This window comes from Eriocheir sinensis, chromosome 55 (assembly GCF_024679095.1).
Source record: "Eriocheir sinensis breed Jianghai 21 chromosome 55, ASM2467909v1, whole genome shotgun sequence".
NCBI lineage: Eukaryota > Metazoa > Arthropoda > Malacostraca > Decapoda > Varunidae > Eriocheir > Eriocheir sinensis.
The window spans coordinates 7283916-7305489 of record NC_066563.1 but is presented as its reverse complement, the minus strand read 5'-3'; the positions used below and the strand labels follow the sequence as shown (position 1 = coordinate 7305489).

Here is a 21574-nt window from a genome sequence, read left to right as displayed (position 1 = left end):
TAAAGAGAAGTGGAAAGTGGAGAGAAATGGAGAGAAAGTGTAAATATTTGTTGTTAAAGAATAAGGAAAAAGAAAAAAAGAAGCAGAAAGGAAAGACGAAGGAAGAAGGAGTAGAACAAAGATTAGGAGAATAAACGAAATGACGAAATAAAGAAAAGAAAAAAAACAAAGAAGGGGAAAGAAGGAAGGAGAAAAGGAGGAGGAAGGGAACGAAATAAAGCTGAGACGAGAAGGACAAACGATGGTGGGAATTACAGAAAAGAAAAATAAGAAAAAGAAATAAGGAAGCAGAAACGAGAGAGGAGAAACGGAGTGAGAAACGATATAGAGAATTACAGAAAAGAAAAATAAGAAAAAGAAATAAGGAAGCAGAAACGAGAGAGAGAACTGAGGTGAGAAACGATATAGCGAATTACAGAGAGAAGGAAACGAGAGAGAGAGAGAGAGAGAGAGAGAGAGAGAGAGAGAGAGAGAGAGAGAGAGAGAGAGGCGAGCGTGTGAGGAAATGGTTGCTGGGAAAGCCGCTAGATGGAACCATTGAAGAGAGCGACACCAATTGGCTCAGTGATGTAAGGAGAGAGAGAGAGAGAGAGAGAGAGAGAGAGAGAGAGAGAGAGAGAGAGAGAGAGAGAGAGAGAGAGAGAGGCAACTACTACTACGTATCGGATTCTCGAACGCTCGGGATAGGGTTCGTTTTGAGGGTTCGAAGCTTCGGAATAGCGAGACTTTAACGAGATGGAACGAAGCGAGATAATTTGGTTAATATACATTGATTTTTTTCCTCTCCTAATGGTGATGATGGTGATGATAGTGGTGGTGATGGTGATGGTGATGGTGATGGTTATAATTATACGATATTTGACTAAAGTGCGTGCGACAATTAACGGAAGTGTGTGGTATATACATAATAACGCTGAAACTTTCCCTCTTTTTAAAACCCCAAAGAGTTAATGGAATATTATCTAACAATGGCGGTGAGCAGGAGCAGCGAAGCGTACAGCAAGATTGCGTAAACCTGTCAAAAGTGTCCATAATCCTTTTTAAACGACTCGCTCGGCCGAAAAGGAAACGAAAATCACGTTGCGCAAAAGTTCTGAAATTTTAAACGATTCATTCTGGCCCCCAAAATATATATATCGTGACTTTCGTAAACAAGCCGCCTAAGTCATTATTTTCTGCTTTACAGGAAATCAGAAAAGAACTGTCATTATCTCATTTGGCTGAAGATTTAGGCAGAAATGAAAAGGTCGATTCTAGAACACTCAAATCCTGAATGACGAAAGCAACTATACAAAAATGGGCGTCACGTGTTGAAAAATTGATGTAAACAAAAACTTGGAAATTGCTGAAAAATGACTTAGGCGATTATTTTATGAGGGTGACGATATACAATAATGAATATCGAATTAAAGAATTGCGTCAGACTCCACTTAATCCCTCTTCAACCGATTCAATCCCACAAAATGATATAGTCGTGAAAATCAACGTTAAAGAATTGCATCAGATTTCCCTTAATCCCTTTTTGTAAACGATTCATTCTAAAATAAATATATAATCATGCCATTCAAAGTTAAAGAATTGCATCAAACTTCCCTTAATCCGTTTTTATACACGACTCATTCTGACAAAAGATGAAGAAAAAAGAAACTAACCGCGAACAAAGAGAAACAATTACGTAAGACTTTCTATTATATAACAATTCACTAACAACAATGAGAAGAATCCGTCGCAACCGAGCAGGTGGAAAAAAGATAAACGCATCAAAGCTCTCCTACTTATCCTTCGTTTAAATAAGTAAATAAATAATGATAATAAATAAACAAATATATAAATAGATAACTAAATAATAATATGCAAACAAACTCATCGGAAAATTTAAGCTCATTCTAACTTTTTTTTTTAATTAACGACTCATTCTTAGCAATATGAAATGAGAGATCGATGAAGGAAAGCTCTTAAAAAAAATTATGGAAAGCAATTTAAAACTCAACACAACGGAGAGGAAGAAAGAAGAAGAAAAAAAGAATAAAGCACCACACGGAAGACTAAAAAAAAAGCACTAAAAAAAGACTGTGGAAAGCAACTCAAAACTCAACTCACAAACACAACGAAAAGAAAAGAAAAAAAATCCATCTCTCCAAACTTCTGTCTGTATCAACTCGACATTTTTCACGCCCGAGGAAACGAAAGTTGTGAGAGGGGCCATTACGCCATTATTGTTTATTCCTCTCCTGCTCGCGGCATTTGAATTCTTCGCGTAAATATATATGTGAATAATTATTTAAGTGTAAGTGTAAGTGTGTGTATGTGTGTGTGTGTGTGTGTGTGTTCCCGCGAGTGTCCTTACGTGACTAGCACCTGGCTGGGGTTACTTCGCTGATTACAGGTGGGAATGTGCGTTACCGGTGCTGAGGGGGAGGAGGAGGAGGAGGAGGAGGAGGAGGAGATGAGGAAGAGGGGATGTACAGGGCATTAGCAGTGATATATCATTAGTAGCAATAGGAGAGGGAGGAAGAGGAGGAGGAGGAGAAAGAGGAAGACTAAGAAGAGGAAAATAATGAGATGGAGAGAAGGAAGAAGGTGAAAAAGAGGACATTAGCAATAACATTAGTAGTAGAAGTAGGAGAGCTAGGAAGAGGAGGAGGAAGAAGAAGAGGAAGAAAAAGAGATGACAACAGATAGACACATAAGATAATAGACAAAAAAAAAAGAATAATGAATAATAATAATGGGAATAAGGAGATGAATAATAATAAAAAATAAAGAAAGAAAGAATGAAGACAATAGATAAAAATAAAGAGCTGGAGACAAGATACAACGAATAGGAAGGGAAACAGTAGTAGCAGTAGAAGGAGGAGGAGGAGGAGGAGGAGGAGGAGGGGCCTTATGAAACAGAGGGAAGGTAGGACACAAGAGACCCATAAAAGCCATAAGTCACGCGAGGATCAATGGACTGCGGAGCGCGTGGCGAGGCGTGAGAGGCTGAAGGTAAGGACAGGTAGGGGCAGGTGGGAGAGTGACTGACCGGCTGACTGACTGACTGACTGAATGATTGACTGACTAACTGATTGACTGAGCGAATGAAAGAAGAAATGGATGACTGACTGATCGACTGACTGATTGACTGACTGACTGACTAACTGACTGATTGACTGACTGACTAAATGACTGACCGATTGACTGTTAATGAAAGAAGGAATGGATGACTGACTGATCGACTGACTGACTGACTGACTGACTGACTGACTGATTGATTGACTCACTGGATGACTAACTGACTGAATGACTGACTGACTGACTGACTGACTGAATGAAAGATTGACTGAAAAATGACATTGACTGTATGTATGACTAACTAAATGCTTACCTGACTGACTGACTAAATTACTGACTGACTGAATGAATGAATGAGAGAAGGAATAACTGATTGACTGACTGACTTACTGACTGGCTGATTGACTGACTAAAGGATTGACTAACTAGATGGATGAAAGAATGAATGATTGACTGATTGAATAAATGATCCATCAACTACATTCACCCCATCCATCACTCGTATTCCACCCCAATCACCCCTTCCACACCCCTTCCATCACTCCATCAATGATCTCCCTCGTCCTGTCAACCCTTCCATTATCCATCACCACCACACCCACCCTTTCCATCACCCTTCCGTCACCTCCTCCATCCTCCACCCCATCGCCCCACCACCCCTTCGTCACCCATCACGCGTCACCACACTCAGTTGCCCCTTCACGGAGGTTGCGAGGGGAAGGGGTGAAGGGGATGGGCGTGCCGTGGTGAAGGGAATAGAAGGGTGAAAGGAGGAAGGGAGGAAAGGGGAAATGGGAGGTATGGGTGAATTTAGGGAGAATGAGAGGGTTGGAAAGGAAGGATAAGGGAAGGAGGAAGAGAAGAGAAGAGAAGAGAAGAGGAAAGAAGAGAAGAGAAAAGGAGAGGAAAGGGGAGGAGAGGAGAGGAGGAGAGGAGGGTAAGAGAAGGGAGGAAAGGGGAAGGAAGAGAGGGAGATACGGAAATACAAGATTGAATTAGGAAAGGAAAAAGATAAAAAGGAAAAGGAAGAAAAAATAAAAGGAAAACCAGGATATAAAACAAGAAAAGGATGTGACGTTATTTTCGTTTTCCAAGATTAGAGAGAAAAAGGGAGAAAGAGAAAAAAAAAAAACGGGTTATATACGGGATGAGTTTTTTCCGAAGGCTTTTAACGTGGGAGAGGTTTTTCCATTCCTCCTTTACACCGTCTGTCTGTCGGGGAATCTGAAGGCATTGAATCATATCACGGCTCCGGGAACTTACGATCGGATCCTGTTCACTATTCTCCATCGTCTATTGCTCTCGTCATTTATCTTTCTTTGGGTATTCCTTCGAAGGGGAGACGTGTTTATTTTTAGATTATCCGATTCGTTTTCTTTCTTGCGTATTTTTATCATATTTTTTCAGAACTTTCCTTATGTGTGTGTGTGAGTGAGTTTGTGTGTGTGGGAGGGGGAGGGAGGAAGAGAGGGAGGGGAAGAGGAGGAGGAGGAGGAGGAGGAGGAGGAAGAGGAAGAAGAGGCGATGTAAAGGGTAGTGGCAATAATAGTAGTAGTAGTAGTAGTAGTAGTAGTAGTAGTAGTAGTAGTAGTAGTAGTAGTAGTTGCAGCAATAGAAGGAAAGCGAGGAAGAGGAGGAGGAGGAGGAGGAGGAGGAGGAGGAGGAAGAGGAAGAATAAGAAAAGGAAGATAAAGAGGTGGAGAGAAAGAAGAGGGGTGTGTGTGTGTGTGTGTGTGTGTGTGTGTGTGTGTGTGTGTGTGTTCTCGGCGCCACTTGGAGAACCCGGCACGCGCTCCCATTGTTCCCAAGTCCGATAGAATAATGATAATAATAAATACAATAACATAACACCGACGCACGCCGCTTAGCTATTGTTTCCGTTGCGACACACTGATTGTTCCCCGCCGGCTGCTGGGAACCGCCTGTCACGCCCTCAACACACTGCTGCTCCCACTTCTCGTCGTTTTTATGGTCTTGCCCTAATTGGCAGTCGAGGAATTATTCACGGAGGAGGAGGAGGGGCCTTATGAAACAGAGGGAAGGTAGGACACGAGAGACCCATAAAAGCTATAAGTCACGCGAGGATCAATGGACTGCGGAGCGCGTGGCGAGGCGTGAGAGGCTGAAGGTAAGGACAGGTAGGGGCAGGTGGGAGAGTGACTGACCGGCTGACTGACTGAATGATTGAATGATTGACTGACTAACTGATTGACTAAGTGAATGAAAGAAGGAACGGATGACTGACTGATCGACTGACTGATTGACTGACTGACTGACTAACTGACTGATTGACTGACTGACTAAATGACTGACCGATTGACTGTTAATGAAAGATGGAATGGATGACTGACTGATCGACTGACTGACTGACTGACTGATTGATTGACTCACTGGATGACTAACTGACTGAATGACTGACTGACTGACTGAATGAATGAAAGATTGACTGAAAAATGACATTGACTGTATGTATGACTAACTAAATGCTTACCTGATTGACTGACTAAATTACTAACTGACTGACTGAATGAATGAGAGAAGGAATAACTGATTGACTGACTGCCTTACTGACTGGCTGATTGACTGACTAAAGGATTGACTAACTAGATGGATGAAAGAATGAATGATTGACTGAATGAATAAATGATCCATCAACTACATTCACCCCATCCATCACTCGTATTCCACCCCAATCACCCCTTCCACACCCCTTCCATCACTCCATCAATGATCTCCCTCGCCCTGTCAACCCTTCCATTATCCATCACCACCACACCCACCCTTTCCATCACCCTTCCGTCACCTCCTCCACCCTCCACCCCATCACCCCACCACCCCTTCGTCACCCATCACGCGTCACCACACTCAGTTGCCCCTTCACGGAGGTTGCGAGGGGAAGGGGTGAAGGGGATGGGCGTGCCGTGGTGAAGGGAATAGAAGGGTGAAAGGAGGAAGGGAGGAAAGGGGAAATGGGAGGTATGGGTGAATTTAGGGAGAATGAGAGGGTTGGAAAGGAAGGATAAGGGAAGGAGGAAGAGAAGAGAAGAGAAGAGAAGAGGAAAGAAGAGAAGAGAAAAGGAGAGGAAAGGGGAGGAGAGGAGAGGAGGAGAGGAGGGTAAGAGAAGGGAGGAAAGGGGAAGGAAGAGAGGGAGATACGGAAATACAAGATTGAATTAGGAAAGGAAAAAGAAAAAAAGGAAAAGGAAGAAAAAATAAAAGGAAAACCAGGATATAAAACAAGAAAAGGATGTGACGTTATTTTCGTTTTCCAAGATTAGAGAGAAAAAGGGAGAGAGAGAGAGAGAGAGAGAGAAAAAAAAACGGGTTATATACGGGATGAGTTTTTTCCGAAGGCTTTTAACGTGGGAGAGGTTTTTCCATTCCTCCTTTACACCGTCTGTCTGTCGGGGAATCTGAAGGCATTGAATCATATCACGGCTCCGGGAACTTACAATCGGATCCTGTTCACTATTCTCCATCGTCTATTGCTCTCGTCATTTATCTTTCTTTGGGTATTCCTTCGAAGGGGAGACGCGTTTATTTTTAGATTATCCGATTCGTTTTCTTTCTTGCGTATTTTTATCTTATTTTTTCAGAACTTTCCTTATGTGTGTGTGTGAGTGAGTTTGTGTGTGTGGGAGTGGGAGGGAGGAAAAGAGGGAGGGGAAGAGGAGGAAGAGGAGGAGGAGGAGGAGGAGGAGGAGGAAGAGGCGATGTAAAGGGCAGTAGCAATAATAATAGTAGTAGTAGTAGTAGTAGTAGTAGTAGTAGTAGTAGTAGTAGTAGTAGTAGTAGTAGTAGTAGTAGTAGTAGTTGCAGCAATAGAAGGAAAGCGAGGAAGAGGAGGAGGAGGAGGAGGAGGAGGAGGAAGAGGAAGAATAAGAAAAGGAAGATAAAGAGGTGGAGAGAAAGAAGAGGTGTGTGTCTGTGTGTGTGTGTGTGTGTGTGTGTGTGTGTGTGTGTGTATGTGTTCTCGGCGCCACTTGGAGAACCCGGCACGCGCTCCCATTGTTCCCAAGTCCGATAGAATAATGATAATAATAAATACAATAACATAACACCGACGCACGCCGCTTAGCTATTGTTTCCGTTGCGACACACTGATTGTTCCCCGCCGGCCGCTGGGAACCGCTCGTCACGCCCTCAACACAATCGCTGCTCCCACTTCTCGTTCTCGTTTTTTTATGGTCTTGCCCTAATTGGCAGTCGAGGAATTATTCACGGGAGGAGAAGAGAAGGAAGGGAGGGAGAAGAGGAAGGAAGGGAAGGTAACGAGGGAGGGAAGGAAAGGGAAGGAAGGGAGGGAGGGAGAAGAGGAAGGAAGGGAAGGTAACGAGGGAGGGAAGGAAGGGAGGGAGGGAGAAGAGGAAGGAAGGGAAGGTAACGAGGGAGGGAAGGAAAGGGAAGGAAGGGAGGGAGGGAGAAGAGGAAGGAAGGGAAGGTAACGAGGGAGGGAAGGAAAGGGAATGGGTAGGAGCGAGGAAGGGAAAGGAAGAGAAGGAAGGAGGGAATGGAGAGGGTAAGGAAGGTAGGAGGGTGGGATGGAGAGAAGAAAGGGGAAGGAGAGGAAAAGAGGGAGAGGAAGGAGGAGGAAGAGGAGAGGGAAAAGATTAGCACCCACTTACACTAAAATCACTTTGGCATTGTTTTCACTTTTTGCCTACTTATAATTTTCTGGGCTGTGATTCTTGGGAGAGGAGGAGAAGGAAGAGAAGTAGGGAGGGGAAGGAAAGAGAAGGAAGGAGGGAGGAAGGAGGGAGGAAGAGGAAGGAAGAGAAGGCAAAGCTATCACAAACTTACACTAAAATCACTTTGGGCATTTTTTCTTCTTTTTTCGTCGTTATAATTTTCTGATTTGTGATTCTTGGACATCAATCTTCACACTCGCTTAGCTTTTTCTTTTTCTATGTGTTGGAGCAAAACATTCGACTTTGCTCTCTTTTCCTCACTTTCTTTCTCTGCGAAGGCTTCCAGATGTCAGGGCATGGGGCCTCACGCACACGCACACGCAAACACACGCAGACACGCAAGCACAGTCATTTGTTTCCACACCACAAGCCAGCACGCCACGCCACGCCTCGCTGGGCCGGGGCGCCGCACACACGAGCACCAACAGGAGTAGGAGGAGGAGGAGGCGTAGGCGTCGGTAGCAGAAGGATGCAGCGGAGTCCTACCAGAGGGATTGACTTCTGCACCAGTAGGAGGACCCAAGGATTGGAACGTTGTGGGTCTGCTTAATCCTGGCCGGGAAAAGTCATGCGGTCGGGGTTTGAAAGAGTCGAATTGGCCTGGGCGACCGAGAAAGGTATTGGAGGGTCGGCTAAAGTGGTTGATATTACCGTCAAAGTTGGAAGGAGCGGGTCTGGAGCTCTCGGGTCTTCGGAAGGGCGGCCGCCGGTCTGGGGGCCTGAAGGACGGCCTGTTCTGTGGTCTGAGAGGTCTGAGAATCGAGGACGGTCTTTGTGTGATGGAGAAAAAGTCATCGTCGTCGTGGTTGAAGTGAGAGGAGGGGGAGGAGGAGGAGGGTCTGTCAAAGGGTCTGTGGCCGCCGATTTGCGTGAAGGTGTTGGCGGGGGGCAGCGAGGTGTCTCCAAAGCCCGGCTGGTGACCTGATAAGGGCGAAGGGGCGGGTCAGTGCCTGGGGCCGCGGGTCACGCCGGGTCACTACACACACTCACACGCACACACTCATCACACTAATACTTTCCCCTCCCCCCCCACCACACACACGCACACAACCGCTGCCGCCTGCACTATCACCCTTCCCATTACATCATCTACCTTAAACCAACCACAACTAATAGTAAGTACCCCCCCCCCTTAACGCAGGGCCATTCATCCACCTGTTGCTCAGCCAGGTAACACACACGCACCTGTAATTACTGTAGTCTTTCTCTAAATATAAGATAAAGATAATATTCACATGTGTTATTTGGTAACTTAGGATATACATGTTATTTTTTTTTCTCGTTGTTTTTGGTCACGTCTCAGTCGGTGCGAAGTCGATCTTTTTTCCAGTTCTTTTTTTTTTCGTGCTTGAGTAAGTGTGTTTAGCTCCGTCAGAAGAGGTGTTGGGTAGGGTTGTTGAAAGGTGCTGCACTACCTCAAAAATAGTTTAGTTTGCCTTAGGAATGTTTAAAAACAATTCAGATACAGAGTTCCGAGTCATTTGTTCGTCATTTTTTAGTTTCCTGGGATCAGTTCTGCTCGAATAAAAAGAGAGAGGATGTTGAGAATTGTCGGAGAGGAGAGGGTCGATGTAGAGGTTGATGTGCATTGAAGTGTTAGATTACCTCAAAGAGAATTCAGTCGCAAAAAAGGTTTAGATTAAGAAAAAAAGGAGATAAAGGAAAGGACAAAACAGCGGTCAGGATGATCATGAAACAGGAATTACTAAAAAAGAAAAGAGATGGAGAAATAAAGAGATAGTTTTAACTGCGTTCAGATTTTTTAAAGAATTTAGTAAAAATGAAAAAAATAATGAATAGAAAACAAAAAAGAATACTCAAGGAATTATTAGCTACAGGAAGTGTTTGGGAAGTGTTTGAATACCTTAAAACGTTTCAAATACCTTTAAAAATAATAAAATACCCTTAGAGAAGAGTTAAAAAGACATATAAGCTCTAGAATATTCATAAGTTACCGACTCCTTACTTCTCCATCTCAAGAAGAGTAGAGGATCAGTGTGAGTCTTTATTTGTCATTATGAAGGTGTTTTAGGGAAGAATAGAGAATGAAACTGTCACAGAACAATCCTATCCAATCCAGAGTCCTTTTCAGAGTCCTTCATTGTCCTTCCTCACCGTGTCCTTAGTCGCTGAGGGTCTCCTATAGTCCTCTTAACCTCTCACACAAGGGTAATGGATCAGGGTCACGCAATGGCAGGATGGTGCACGCAGAGGTCGGGCGCAAGAAACAGGCTCTCATGGTTTTCCTTAGATCAGGGTCGAGGCAGCGTCGTGCGAGCGGGTCAAGGATGGTGCGTGAAAATAAAGTCTCCAGTCTGTCTCTTGCTACAGCTTTTTATTGTTTTTCGTCTCGTTTGTAGTCATATTTTTAGTCAGGAGTGGAAGGGATGGAAGGGAAGGAGGGTACATGGATGATGGAAGGAAGGGTGGATTGGGAGGAAAGAAGGAAGGGAGGATTGGGAGGAAAGAAGGAAGGGAGGGAGAAGGAGAGGAAGGAGGAAATGTCGAAGGAACGTCTCATTTGTGGTCTGGAATGGAAATGGATGGAAGGGAAAGATGAATGGATGGGTGAAGGAAGGAAGAGTGGAATGGAAGAAAGGAAGGAAGGAAGAAAGAAAGAAAGGAATGAGACTGGAACTGAGAGACGGCAAGGAATAGAAAAAATATGAAATGAGAAACTAAGATAAAGAAAGGAAGTAAGAGGCAGGAGGAAGGCAGGAAAGGTGGAGGGAAGGGAAGAAATGCGGGAAAACAAGGAGGAAATGATAACACGATAAAGGGAGATAGAGGACGAAAGAAAAGAGAAGAGAAGGAAAGAAAGAGAAAAGAAGGAATTGTGGAGGTACGGAAGGAAAGAGGAACTGTGGAAGGAAAGGAGTGAAGGCAGAAAAGAGGAAATGATCAAATGAGAGAGGAATGAATGCAATGAAAAAATGGAGGAAGGAATAAGAGGAGGGAAGGAAGGGAAGGGAGGGAACAAGCGAGGGCCAGACATGAGAAAGGGAGAGAAAGGTCGAAAAAGTGGGAGTTAGGGAAATAAGGAAGAAAGAAAGAAAGAAAGAAAGAAAGGAAGCAATGAAGGAAGCAAGAAAGGAAGGAAGCAAGAAAGAAAGAAAGAAAGAAAGAAAGAAAGGAAGGAAGGAAGGGATAAAAGAAGGAACGGTGGAGGTAAAAGAGGAAAGGAAGAAATGGAAGGGAAACTCAGATAGGGCAAAAAAAAAGAAGAAAGAATGAAATAAAAAGGGAGTGGATGGAAAAAAAGAAAAAAAGGAAGGATTTAAGGAATGAATAGATGAAGGAAGGAAGGGAGGTGGGAGGAAACGAGCGAGGGCCAGAGGGGAGGCATGAGAGAGGAAGTGATGCATCGTTGAAGTGATCGGTCTGCTTAACCTCCCGTCTCCTAACCCAAAAACCACAGGGAGTCCCCATCCATGTCCTCGTCCTCGTCCCACTAAGAAGCCTCGACATGGACACGAAGAAAAAGTAAAAAGAAAAAAAGAAAACCGAAAGTATGATCCGAAGACTCATGAAACCCAAAGGAAGTCTCATAAAATCGCAAGTATGATCCAGAGATTTTAAGATCCAGAGTAAAATGTAAAACCCCAAGTAAACCCCAAGTAAACCCCAAGTAAAACCCCAAGTAAAAAGTATAACCCCAAGAAAGACAAAACTCAAAATGAATCCAAAAACTTATAAAACCCAAACTAACCCCCCAAAAAGACATGAAAAACTAAAAGTAAGCCCCAAAAAGACTTATAAAACCCAAAGTAAACCCACGAAAAACTTATAGAATCCCAAATAAGCTCCCCAAAGTAAACCTCTAGAAAGACATAACATGCAAAATAACCCTAAAAATTACTTATAAAACACAAAGTAACCCCAACAGAGACTTATACAACCCAAATTAAACTCAAAAACGTCAAAACAGAGACTAACCACTTAAGTAAACCAAACCACAACCAACAAACAACCTATCAACAACTCCAGGCTTCTCAGCAGGACGAGGAAAAGGGAGCACAAGAGGGAAACAAAAAAGAAAATAACAACAACCACCCAACAAACAGTCATTCACCACGATACTCACTGACGTCATTTCCGATAGCGCCGACACTCAGGTCCACAACGTCGACCTTGTTTCTGGGGACACAGCACGACCAGATCATGCCCCCAGAACACAGGTTAAGGGGCTTCGAACCCTGGAACACGCAGGAGACGGAGAAGCCGCAGTCATATTGGTTGCTCTTGTACCAGCACTTCTGCGGGAATGCTGCGGGAGGGAGAGAGAGGGGGGGTTAGATAAGTTTGCAGGGTTTAGGTGTAAGGATTTGAGGTGTTTGAAGGGGTCATGGAGGGGTTTTAGAGGGGCTGGACGGGGTGTTAGGAGGGGTGGGTGTGAGGTGTAGATGTGTGAGTGTGTGTGTGTGTGTTTGTATGGGTGTATGTGCTTATGTTGAAGGGTGAATGCTTGAGAGGTAAGCGTATGTTTCTGTGTGCGTGTGTGTGTGTTTGGGTGGCTGGACGCGAAGAAAAGACTTGCGTGTGCGTGTGGATTTGACAAATGGCTGGGCGTGCATGGCTGAGTGGTTCAAGTCATGGGGCGTCTGTATTTCAACACACGGTTCGAGGTTTGACGCTTTGGTGTATCTGAATATAGGTTAGGTATCTGAATATAGGTTTGTAGTGTGGCCTCCAACGTCCCTCCCGCCTTGGGGTGTGGGATGTGTTGTAACATGCTTTGGAGGGATGTGTATGACTGTGCCTTTACATCACCACATATTAACACATCTTCAGTTAAAGGAGTGGAAAGTGGAACCCCGAAAATATGATAAACTAGACCAGGTAAACTAGAGAAGATACGAGCATGGTACTTCTTCAACTTCTTCCACTACGGTTACTTTTGCTACTGTTACTGCTACAAGTGAATAGGCACAAGCACAACAAGAGGCAAAACTACAAGCAACACAGCATAATGAACCGAGGCAGCAGCAAGTCCACGACAGGTAATGATCCAAAGCTCACAGGTGGCAGTACAGGGCAGGTGCGTGCGTGACCTGCCATGGGGAAGAGGTGTGCGTGAGCGTGTGTGGGTGTAACCTGAGTGCTGTCTGGCGCCGTGGGGTGTGCGTGTGGGGTTCATGATGCTGTTGTACACGAGTCGCAAGTCCACATTACTCTGCACGGACGCGGAGGAGCCGTGGACGGGGGAGGTTTCGAGGTTCGCCGAGGTAGGTCCGCCGAAGTTGCTGAGACTGAATGAGCCCGAGGAATGCCCTTGGTTGAGGAGGTCGTAGTCCGCGTCTCCCCCGCTGTAGAAATCCTCTGGGAACTTCTGCTGTGGCTCCGCCGACGGGTACGACAGGCCGCTGAGGGCGATGAGGAGCGGCAGCACGCGGCGATCCATGGTGCGGCGAGGAGGAGCAGCTCAGGACGTGTGTGTGGCGGGCCTGTGGGGCATCGCTCTCCAGGGGCGGCGGGCGGGGTGTCCGGCGTGGGCGTCACCCTACCACGCCCATATCCCGTAGATTAGCAGTGTCGTCTTTGTATGATTCACCAAAGACACAGGAAATAACGTTAGTCCTTTAACTCCGATGCAAACGCGATCCTCCTTCCAGAAAGGTGCGTTTGTGTATAGTGGAGCCTCTGGAAGCGTCTATAAGATCCAGCCACAGCCACACGGAGCAATGCCAGAGTCCAGCACACTATGATCCTTCGCCTTCCAAAGATGCGTGTCGAGTGGAGCTTCTGGAAGTGTTCCCGCGTGGCGCCTCCACCACCAGCTGAGCCTCTCACGCCTGTCCGTTGCCACCGTTGAGTGTCGCGTGACGTCAGCGCGGCGAGGCTACAGCAGGTCCAGACTCCCTCGCTGGTCGGGAGCTGAGCGGCCTCTGCGGGAGCCACCTCGCCGCCCCTCCCGCCACCCACCGCCGCCGTCGGGTTGTCAGCTTCCCAAATACGTTACGTAATATTTTCGGGTCTCGTGTTGCGTCCTGAGCGTTGCTGCACGAGATGTGAAAACCTTGGTCAACCTCGCTGCTCCCACGAGAACATGACGGCGGTAAAAGAATTGGATCAGCGTCAGTAAACGATCCCACTGTGTCTTTAGACAATAGAGGGACGGCGAACCAGCGGGGCCAAAACACTTTCACTTGTGACAGTGAACACCCGCGCCGCCCCTCTCTTCATCTCCCCCTTTCCCTGCCCCACCAGCGCCTCGCCTTACGTCACAAAACGTACTGCACCGCTTTTTCGGCAGCAGCGCCACCGCTTCTTCGGCGACAACCTTCGCGCGCGTGTCGACGAAACGTGGAAGCGGGGCGTCGCCTTCGTGCCTGCCTGGGAGACTGTCGCGATCTGCTCTACTTCCTGCCGGAGGGAGCCAAGGGCGCGGCGGGAGTACGGGCGGCCCTTCCTTTCAGAGCCAGAAGACACGTGCTTCCCACAAGGCAGTGACACCATCCAGGAGCTCTCACGCCCCTTCCCCGCAACAACCACTAAACAATGGCCTACTTTTACTCTACTTTTCCCGCCGTGTTATCTCTCTTGCTGTCTCCGCGATTAAGAGTCCGCGGGTGTCGTGGACCATGTTGCTTCGCGCGTGAGAGTCCGCTTCCGGCCGGCCCAGGGTGGCGTAAGTCCCTTCCCTCCTGACTCCCTTGCAAGATTTGTCCTCCAGATAGAAAGTAGCGGCACGGGGGCGGCGCGCGGCCCGGCCCGGCCCGGCCTGCCCCAAGGTCACTTGTCGACACACCGCAAAGAAAGTGACAGCTTGCAACGTGGCATTTGCCCCTCCACCTCTTTAACCTCCTCCTCCTCCTCCTCCTCCTCCCTCCCTCGCTTTCAATACTCCCCGCGGTACAATGGTCTCATTACTGTGACACAACACGACCAAAGGAAGGAGACAGTAGAGCGACCTTGCCTGTGACCTATTCTCTTCCCCTCATGACCGACACATCAGATGGAAAAGCATCAACTCCCCCTTCCCCTCCTCCTCCTCCCCCTCCTCCTCCTTGTCCTTCTCTTCTTCCTCCTCATTTTCACCCTCCTCCTCCTCCTCCTCCTCTTCCTCCACATCATCATCATCATCATCATCCTTTTATCTTCATGTTCTGTGAGGTCGTCTCCATTTTTCCTATTTTCCATTTGGTGACCGGCCGCCTTTCACCTAATATTTCTTTCCTGCTCCTCTTTTATCTTTTCTTTTTATTTCCTCGATATCTTTCTTTTTTTTTTTAGCACACTTCCATTTTCTTCCTCATCTCCTCTCCTGCCTGTCCCATTTTTCTCAAGCGTCCTTTGTATTACTTTTCTCGTTCTAAAAAGTTCCATCACTTAGAGAAAACTTCCTCTCTCTCCCTCTTCCCCTCTCCCCTCCCCCTCTCCCTCTCCCTCTCCCTCTCCCTCTCCCTCTCTCTCTCTCTCTCTCTCTCTCTCTGCGGGGTGCCAAAACACATCTCCTTGGAATAGACTTTCATTTTCACAAAACTCAGAGAAACAAAAAAAGAAATGTGGAAAAAAAAGGAAAAAAACAAGACACTTTTTGAAGGATCACTCAGGGAACGGAGGAGGAAGAAGGAAGATGAGGAGGAGGAGGCGGAGGAGGAGGAGGAGGAGGAGGAGGAGTGGGAGGAATAGAGAAAGTGGTTGTATTTTTTTTGTTTTTTTTTGTTTCCTTTCCTTCCAGTTTACTTTTACTTATATTATGCTTGAAGGTGATACTGTTGGTGGTGGTGGTGCAATAGTAGTAATAGTAGTAGTAATAATTGTAGGGTGATGGTAGAAGTAGTGGTGGTGGTGGTTGTACTGGTGGTGGTGGTGACTCTGGTGTTGACAAAATCATGGGGTTAAAGAAGGAAGTTTTGGTGGTCGCGGTGGTGGTGATGACATTTGTGATGGTGATGTAGGAAGAGGAAGAGATGGGGGATGGAGACTGGTGTTGAGAGACTTGTGGTGATGAGGGAGAAGGAAGTAGTGGTGATGACAAATGGTGATGAAGTAGGAAGTAGCGATGACTGGTGATGACAAACCGTGCGAAAATAGTGGTGATAGACAATGGAGATGACAGGTGGCGATGAAGAAGGAAGTGGTGGTGATAGTGGTGTTGATAGGTGGTGGTGGTGGTGAGGTGGGTGTTGAGCTTTTGCGAATTTAGAAACACAAAATATTCACGTGTTACAGAGACAAAGTACATGTGTGTGTGTGTGTGTGTGTGTGTGTGTGTGTGTGTGTGTGTGTGTGTGTGTGTGTGTGTGTGTGTGTGTGTGTGTGTGTGTGTGGGTGGGTGGGTGGGTAAGGGAGGAAGATGAAGAAGGGGAACAAGAAGTACTAATAAGAATGATAATAATGAAAAAAAAGGAAGGGGTAGAGGAAGAGAGACACAGAAAGAAGAAAAGAGAAAGAAAGAAGAGGGAAAAGAAAGGAGCAAAGAAGGCAGAATTAAAAAAGGAGAGAGAGAGAGAGAGAGAGAGAGAGAGAGAGAGAGAGAGAGAGAGAGAGAGAGAGAGAGAGAGAGAGAGAGAGAGAGAGAGAGAGAGAGAGAGAGAGAGAGAGAGAGAGAGAGAGGTATATCCGGGGAGTGGGACAGACAAAGAGAAAAAGAGGAAAAAATAGAGTAGCATGTCCGGTAGGGTTAGAGAGAGAGAGAGAGAGAGAGAGAGAGAGAGAGAGAGAGAGAGAGAGAGAGAGAGAGAGAGAGAGAGAGAGAGAGTGACGTTTAGCAGAGCACCAAAACACTCTCCCTTTCACCACTTCCGGGATTCAAGGTCAGAGGAGAAAGGGGTGGATGGATGGGCGTCCCTTCCGTTGCCTCACGCCGGGTGTTTGCCGCTGAGTCTGACACCACCAAGACACCGAAGAAAACGAGGAAAAAGACCTATCATTACCTGACCCTCTCCCCCCTCCTCCTCCTCTTTCTCCTTCTTCTCTACCTGTTCCCATTCGACAGGTAAATTAGTGATGAGGTAATATTTCTTTGTTATTAACTTGCTATTATTACTATTATTATCATTAGTAGTAGTTGTAGAAGTAATGGTAGTAGTAATAGAGTAGTAGTAGTAGTAGTAGTAGTAGTAGTAGTAGTAGTAGTAGTAGTAGGAGTAGGAGTAGGACGAAGAAGGATGAGGAGGATGAGGAGGATAAGGAGGAGGAGGAGGAGGAGTTATAGCAGTGGTAGTTGTAATAGTAGCAAGAAGTAATAGTAGTAGTAGTAGTAGTAGTAGTAGTAGTAGTAGTAGTAGTAGTAGTATTAATAGTAGGAGTAGGACAAAGAAGGATGAGGAGGAGGAGGATGAGGAGGATAAGGAGGAGGAGGAGGAGGAGGAGGAGTTATAGCAGTAGTAGTTGTAATAGTAGCAAGAAGTAGTAGTAGTAGTAGTAGTAGTAGTAGTAGTAGTAGTAGAAATGTAGTAGTAAAAAAAGAAGTAGTAGTAGTAGTAGTAGTAGTAGTAGTAGTAGTAGTAGTAGTACGGTTAATGGGAGGTGTTCGTGTCTACTTTACAAAGTGTGGAAAACACATTCCCGTTAACACTGTTCCGGCTGTTAGGTGGAGTGAAAGCTGCGGAGGGTTTTGTTAAGTAATCGATGAAGGGTTTTTACGCTCTGAAAAATTTCATTACGAGCACAGCGTAATGACTACACCGGCAATTATGAGTGACGGTAATGAGAACAGTAGTAGCAAAGATAATGATGATAATGATAGTGGTATAACAATGAAAATAATAGAGATAATAAGAACAAAAAAAAAAACCGGCTACCACCACTACTACTACTACTACTATCACCACCACTACTACCACCATTACCACTGTTACTACCATCACCACCACGACCACGAAATAATTAAAACAAAAAATTAAACAAAAAAACAACATTGACCAACAAACCCGCAATCTGGGCTAAACAAATGAAATAAAAACCAATTAACACACATTCTCTTTCATTTTCTCCCTTTTTTTCCCGGGCGAGCATCAGCGTGACATTTGAATACACTCAAATAACGCAGACTCACGGCGATGAATAATAAAAAAACGAAGGAAAAGTAGCACAGTATGAGACAGCACACACACACACACACACACACACACACACACACACACACACACACACACCATTCCCTACTCCTCACTGCCGGACGAGTAGATTCAACACATGATTCGGTAACTTTTATCAGGCAGCGTATGAACATTCTGCATATCTTTACCTTTTTTATATGGATTAAGTCTTCAAACAATGTCATTTACTAAGTTAGCTATTTAATTCTTCGCTGCCTTGATATCTTATGAATGGGACAAACTGATATCATACAGCGTTTCCGTAGACTAGGTTATAAAAAGAAAAGGTCGTTAGTACTGGTCAAATCCCACACCAACTATACAAAACCTGCCATGGAACCTACTGCCCTACTTACCAAGCCCTAACCCAACCAGTAACTCTCCGCAGCCAGAACGGAAGGGGAGGGGTCCATGATTATGCCGGCAAAAGCACAAGGAGATCAGGTATGCTTTGAAGGGATATAGGTGTCTGAGTCCGTTTTGCAGTGGGTGGAGGTTAGAGGGTGGGGATGGAGTCCTTACCTTTCTTTCTGCATGCTGGGAATTGCTGGTTAAGGTAGTTAGGCTGTTATATGGGGAATCAGGCACTATGGTAAGCTGTGTATAGTTAACGTGGCATTTTCCCGGCACTAAGAACAGTATCGCGGCGGCTGAACACAAAATCCTCAGGTCATGGTGGTCACGGGTGTTTGTTTTTGTTTGAACCGAGGTAAGAATCAAATGACTAAGGCAGCACTACAAAACTGTCGTACTCAGAACATTGTATTTACCGATTTCTAACCCAAAACAGTCCCATTCACATAGAAAAATATATCAGATTATAGCTATTGTTAATACCGTTAATTATTATGTGGTTTGCGACGTATGGAACGGCAAAATCGGCGTTCCAAAAATTGATCTGAGTATCGTATTTTTGAGTGATTGTCGTACATCTGGAGAAGACTCTACACTGGTGCTGCCATCTTGCGGGTAGTCTTCACAACAACCCTGACATCAACTATGGGGTATCAGTAAGAGTAGCAGTAGTATAGTAGTAGTAGGAAGAGGAGGAGGAGGATTTTATTATACGGGAAAGGGAAGGTTGTGGTGAATGAGAAGGGTGGAAAGTGTGATTGTAAAGGATTGTTGGTGTTGTTGTTGTTGTTGGTGGTGGTGGTAGTGTGGTACGGGTGAGTGGTTTTTTGATTGGCAGTGAAGGGAGTCTATATTGTGCAGTGAAGGTGTGTGTGTGTGTGTGTGTGTGTGTGTGTGTGTGTGTGTGTGTGTGTGTGTGTGTAATGAAGATGACATTTGAGTGACGAGGTGAATGTGTTTTTTTCTTATGATTAATAACAGTGATAATGACGTATGGAGAAGGATGAGGAGGAGGAGGAGGAGGAGGAGGAGGAGGAAGAGAAAGAAGAGGAAAGGGAAAAGTAAGACCCACCCATCACAATCAATACAAACAACAACAAACAAACAAACAAACAAACACATACACCTTTCCCTAATTATTTACTTAGGATTCCACACCTGCTTGTATGTGATGTAACCTCTCTCTCTCTCTCTCTCTCTCTCTCTCTCTCTCTCTCTCTCTCTCTCTCTCTCTCTCTCTCTCTCTCTCTCTCTCTCTCTCTCTCTCTCTCTCTCTCTCTCTCCGCCCTCTTGTCCATTTCTCTCCCCTCTCCCCCTCCTTCCACCTGGTCCAGCCTCTCCATCGTTTCCCCAAGGGTTTCCTTCCCGGGATCCCGAGATCCCGGTATCTCGGGATCCTGGCCATAATTTTTTTTTTTTTTACCCCGGGAAATTTGTGAAATCCCGGGACATCCCGGCATACTTCTCTTTATTACTTTTCTCTTATATCTGCTATAAAATATGAAAATGTATGAGAGAGAGAGAGAGAGAGAGAGAGAGAGAGAGAGAGAGAGAGAGAGAGAGAGAGAGAGAGAGAGAGAGAGAGAGAGAGAGAGAATGCCTGGGTCCCAGGCATATCTCTCTCTGTGGAGCATGGGGGCTTGGTGGGGGTCACTGAAGGTGGCCACTCCAAACTAAGATCAAAGCTCAGTGATCTTTGTATTGACTGTTTGTGTTTTTTGAAAAGTTATTTCATGAACAACTCTTCGGGTGTATGACTGCGATTGCAGCTGTCTGATTTTTTTTTTTTTTACAGGCCATTCCATACTCTATCTAGTATTGAGTGTTTTGAGTCCCATTTCTTCTTTTTTGTTTACCATGTCTGGAGAGTTGGGCCTAAATTCCAAATATTCTACTTATGTTTTTGTATGTGCATTGCAGATTTTTCATTTTTTATCTTCATCTTTGTTTGAATACAGTGACAAAATACCAATTATATCTATCATTCTTTTATTTCAGGGCATTTCAGAACTTTCAGTGTTTTGATCAGCTTTTGCGGAATATGATGTCCAAATTATTTTACATATGTTATTGAATACATGCACAGGCTATTCCATAGTTTCATTTTTGTGCAGTTTACAGTGGTGGGGGTCACTGGGGTGGCCTGTGCCACTGGCCAAGCTTCCATATGGATATGCTATTGTATGCAAAAATTCATATTCTATACATACAAGGAAACTCCATGTCATTTAAAAATATTTATTTCACATTTTCACAGGGTATGATGTAGGTACTACTGAGGTTCATTTACAAATTACGATAGAGCAGGAGTATTATGAAACATTATCTGCTACGGGAAATCCCGGGATCCCGGGAAGTGTCTTGCTTTTATTCCCGGAATCCCGGGATGCAATAAAATCCTCAAAACAGGAAACCCTAGTTTCTCTCCTCTCTCACTCACATACTTGTCCACTTCTGCCGCTCCCTTCCTCTCCCGCCCCCTTCTACTATTTTCTTTCTACCCTTCTTTCATGTTTTCCTTCTCTCCATACCTCCTCCCTCTTTCTCCACTCTCTCAACGCCTAGCTCTCCGCCGTATACTTTCCCTCCACACTCTCCTTTCCTCTCCACCTCCCCTTCCTTACGCTCTCCATCAATTTCTCCCACTCTCCCCCGACCATTTTTACCGCTGTCCCTCCTCTCCCTGGTCCACTTCTCCCTCTTCTCCACCCTGTCCTGCCTCCCCCTTGGTCCAGCTTACGGCGTGAAGGTGACTCAGCAGCTCACCAACACTGCCGGCCACTCCTCGACTTCCGCGTCAGGAGCAAACACGGATTGAGGTCGCGCTCGTTTTCTCTTTCACTGTTATGATAATGCCGCCGCGGAGGTGTGTGTGTTGTGGCTCTTGTGATTATTGTTATGTTGAGGTGGAAGTGTTTTATTTGCATTCTGGCTTTTGGGAGGAAGTTGGGAAGTCGGGAAGGTTTTTTTTTGTCTTTTGATTGTAGTGTTTTTTGGAGTCGTTTTCTGCTGTTGTTTATTCATCCATTTTGCAAGTTTTCTCTTCCTACTGCAGTTCCTCGACATCGTTTCATAAGTACTTCCTTCCTCCTCCCTTCCTTCTTCCCTTCCTCGTTATCATTTTACAAGTTCCCCCTTCCCAGGCCATTTCTTAGACGCTATTTCCCAAGTTCTTCCTTCCTCTTTCCTTCCTTCTTCCTCTCTTTCTCGACATCATCTTACAAATTCTTCGTTCCTCCTCTCTCCCTTCTTCCTGCCTTCCTCGACATCATCTAACATATTCTTCCGTTCTTAGACCATTCCCTTGACCTTAGCTCCAGCGATTTCAGTATGCCAGGTCTTGTTCTTTCTATTTATATCAACTTTCCATGAGAGAGAGAGAGAGAGAGAGAGAGAGAGAGAGAGAGAGAGAGAGAGAGAGAGAGAGAGAGC

The 21574-nt window shown here is 45.4% G+C and overlaps 1 protein-coding gene across 8 annotated transcripts in view; it reads right to left on the bottom strand.

Annotated features, from left to right (window-relative positions):
• The window catches only part of LOC126983984 (serine proteinase stubble-like), a 145804-nt gene that overhangs the window by 57006 nt on the left and 67224 nt on the right, over window positions 1-21574 (bottom strand). For 4 of the 8 annotated variants that reach the window (XM_050837269.1, XM_050837270.1, XM_050837268.1 and 1 more), the window contains 2 exons: window positions 11827-12009; window positions 8229-8663 (listed from right to left, as the gene is read on the bottom strand). In XM_050837269.1, coding sequence (XP_050693226.1) covers window positions 8229-8663; window positions 11827-12009 — 618 coding nt within the window. Of the gene's footprint in view, window positions 1-8228; window positions 8664-11826; window positions 12010-12836; window positions 14719-21574 lie in introns of those variants that run through there. The other 4 variants (XM_050837273.1, XM_050837274.1, XM_050837272.1 and 1 more) reach the window with 4 other exon arrangements.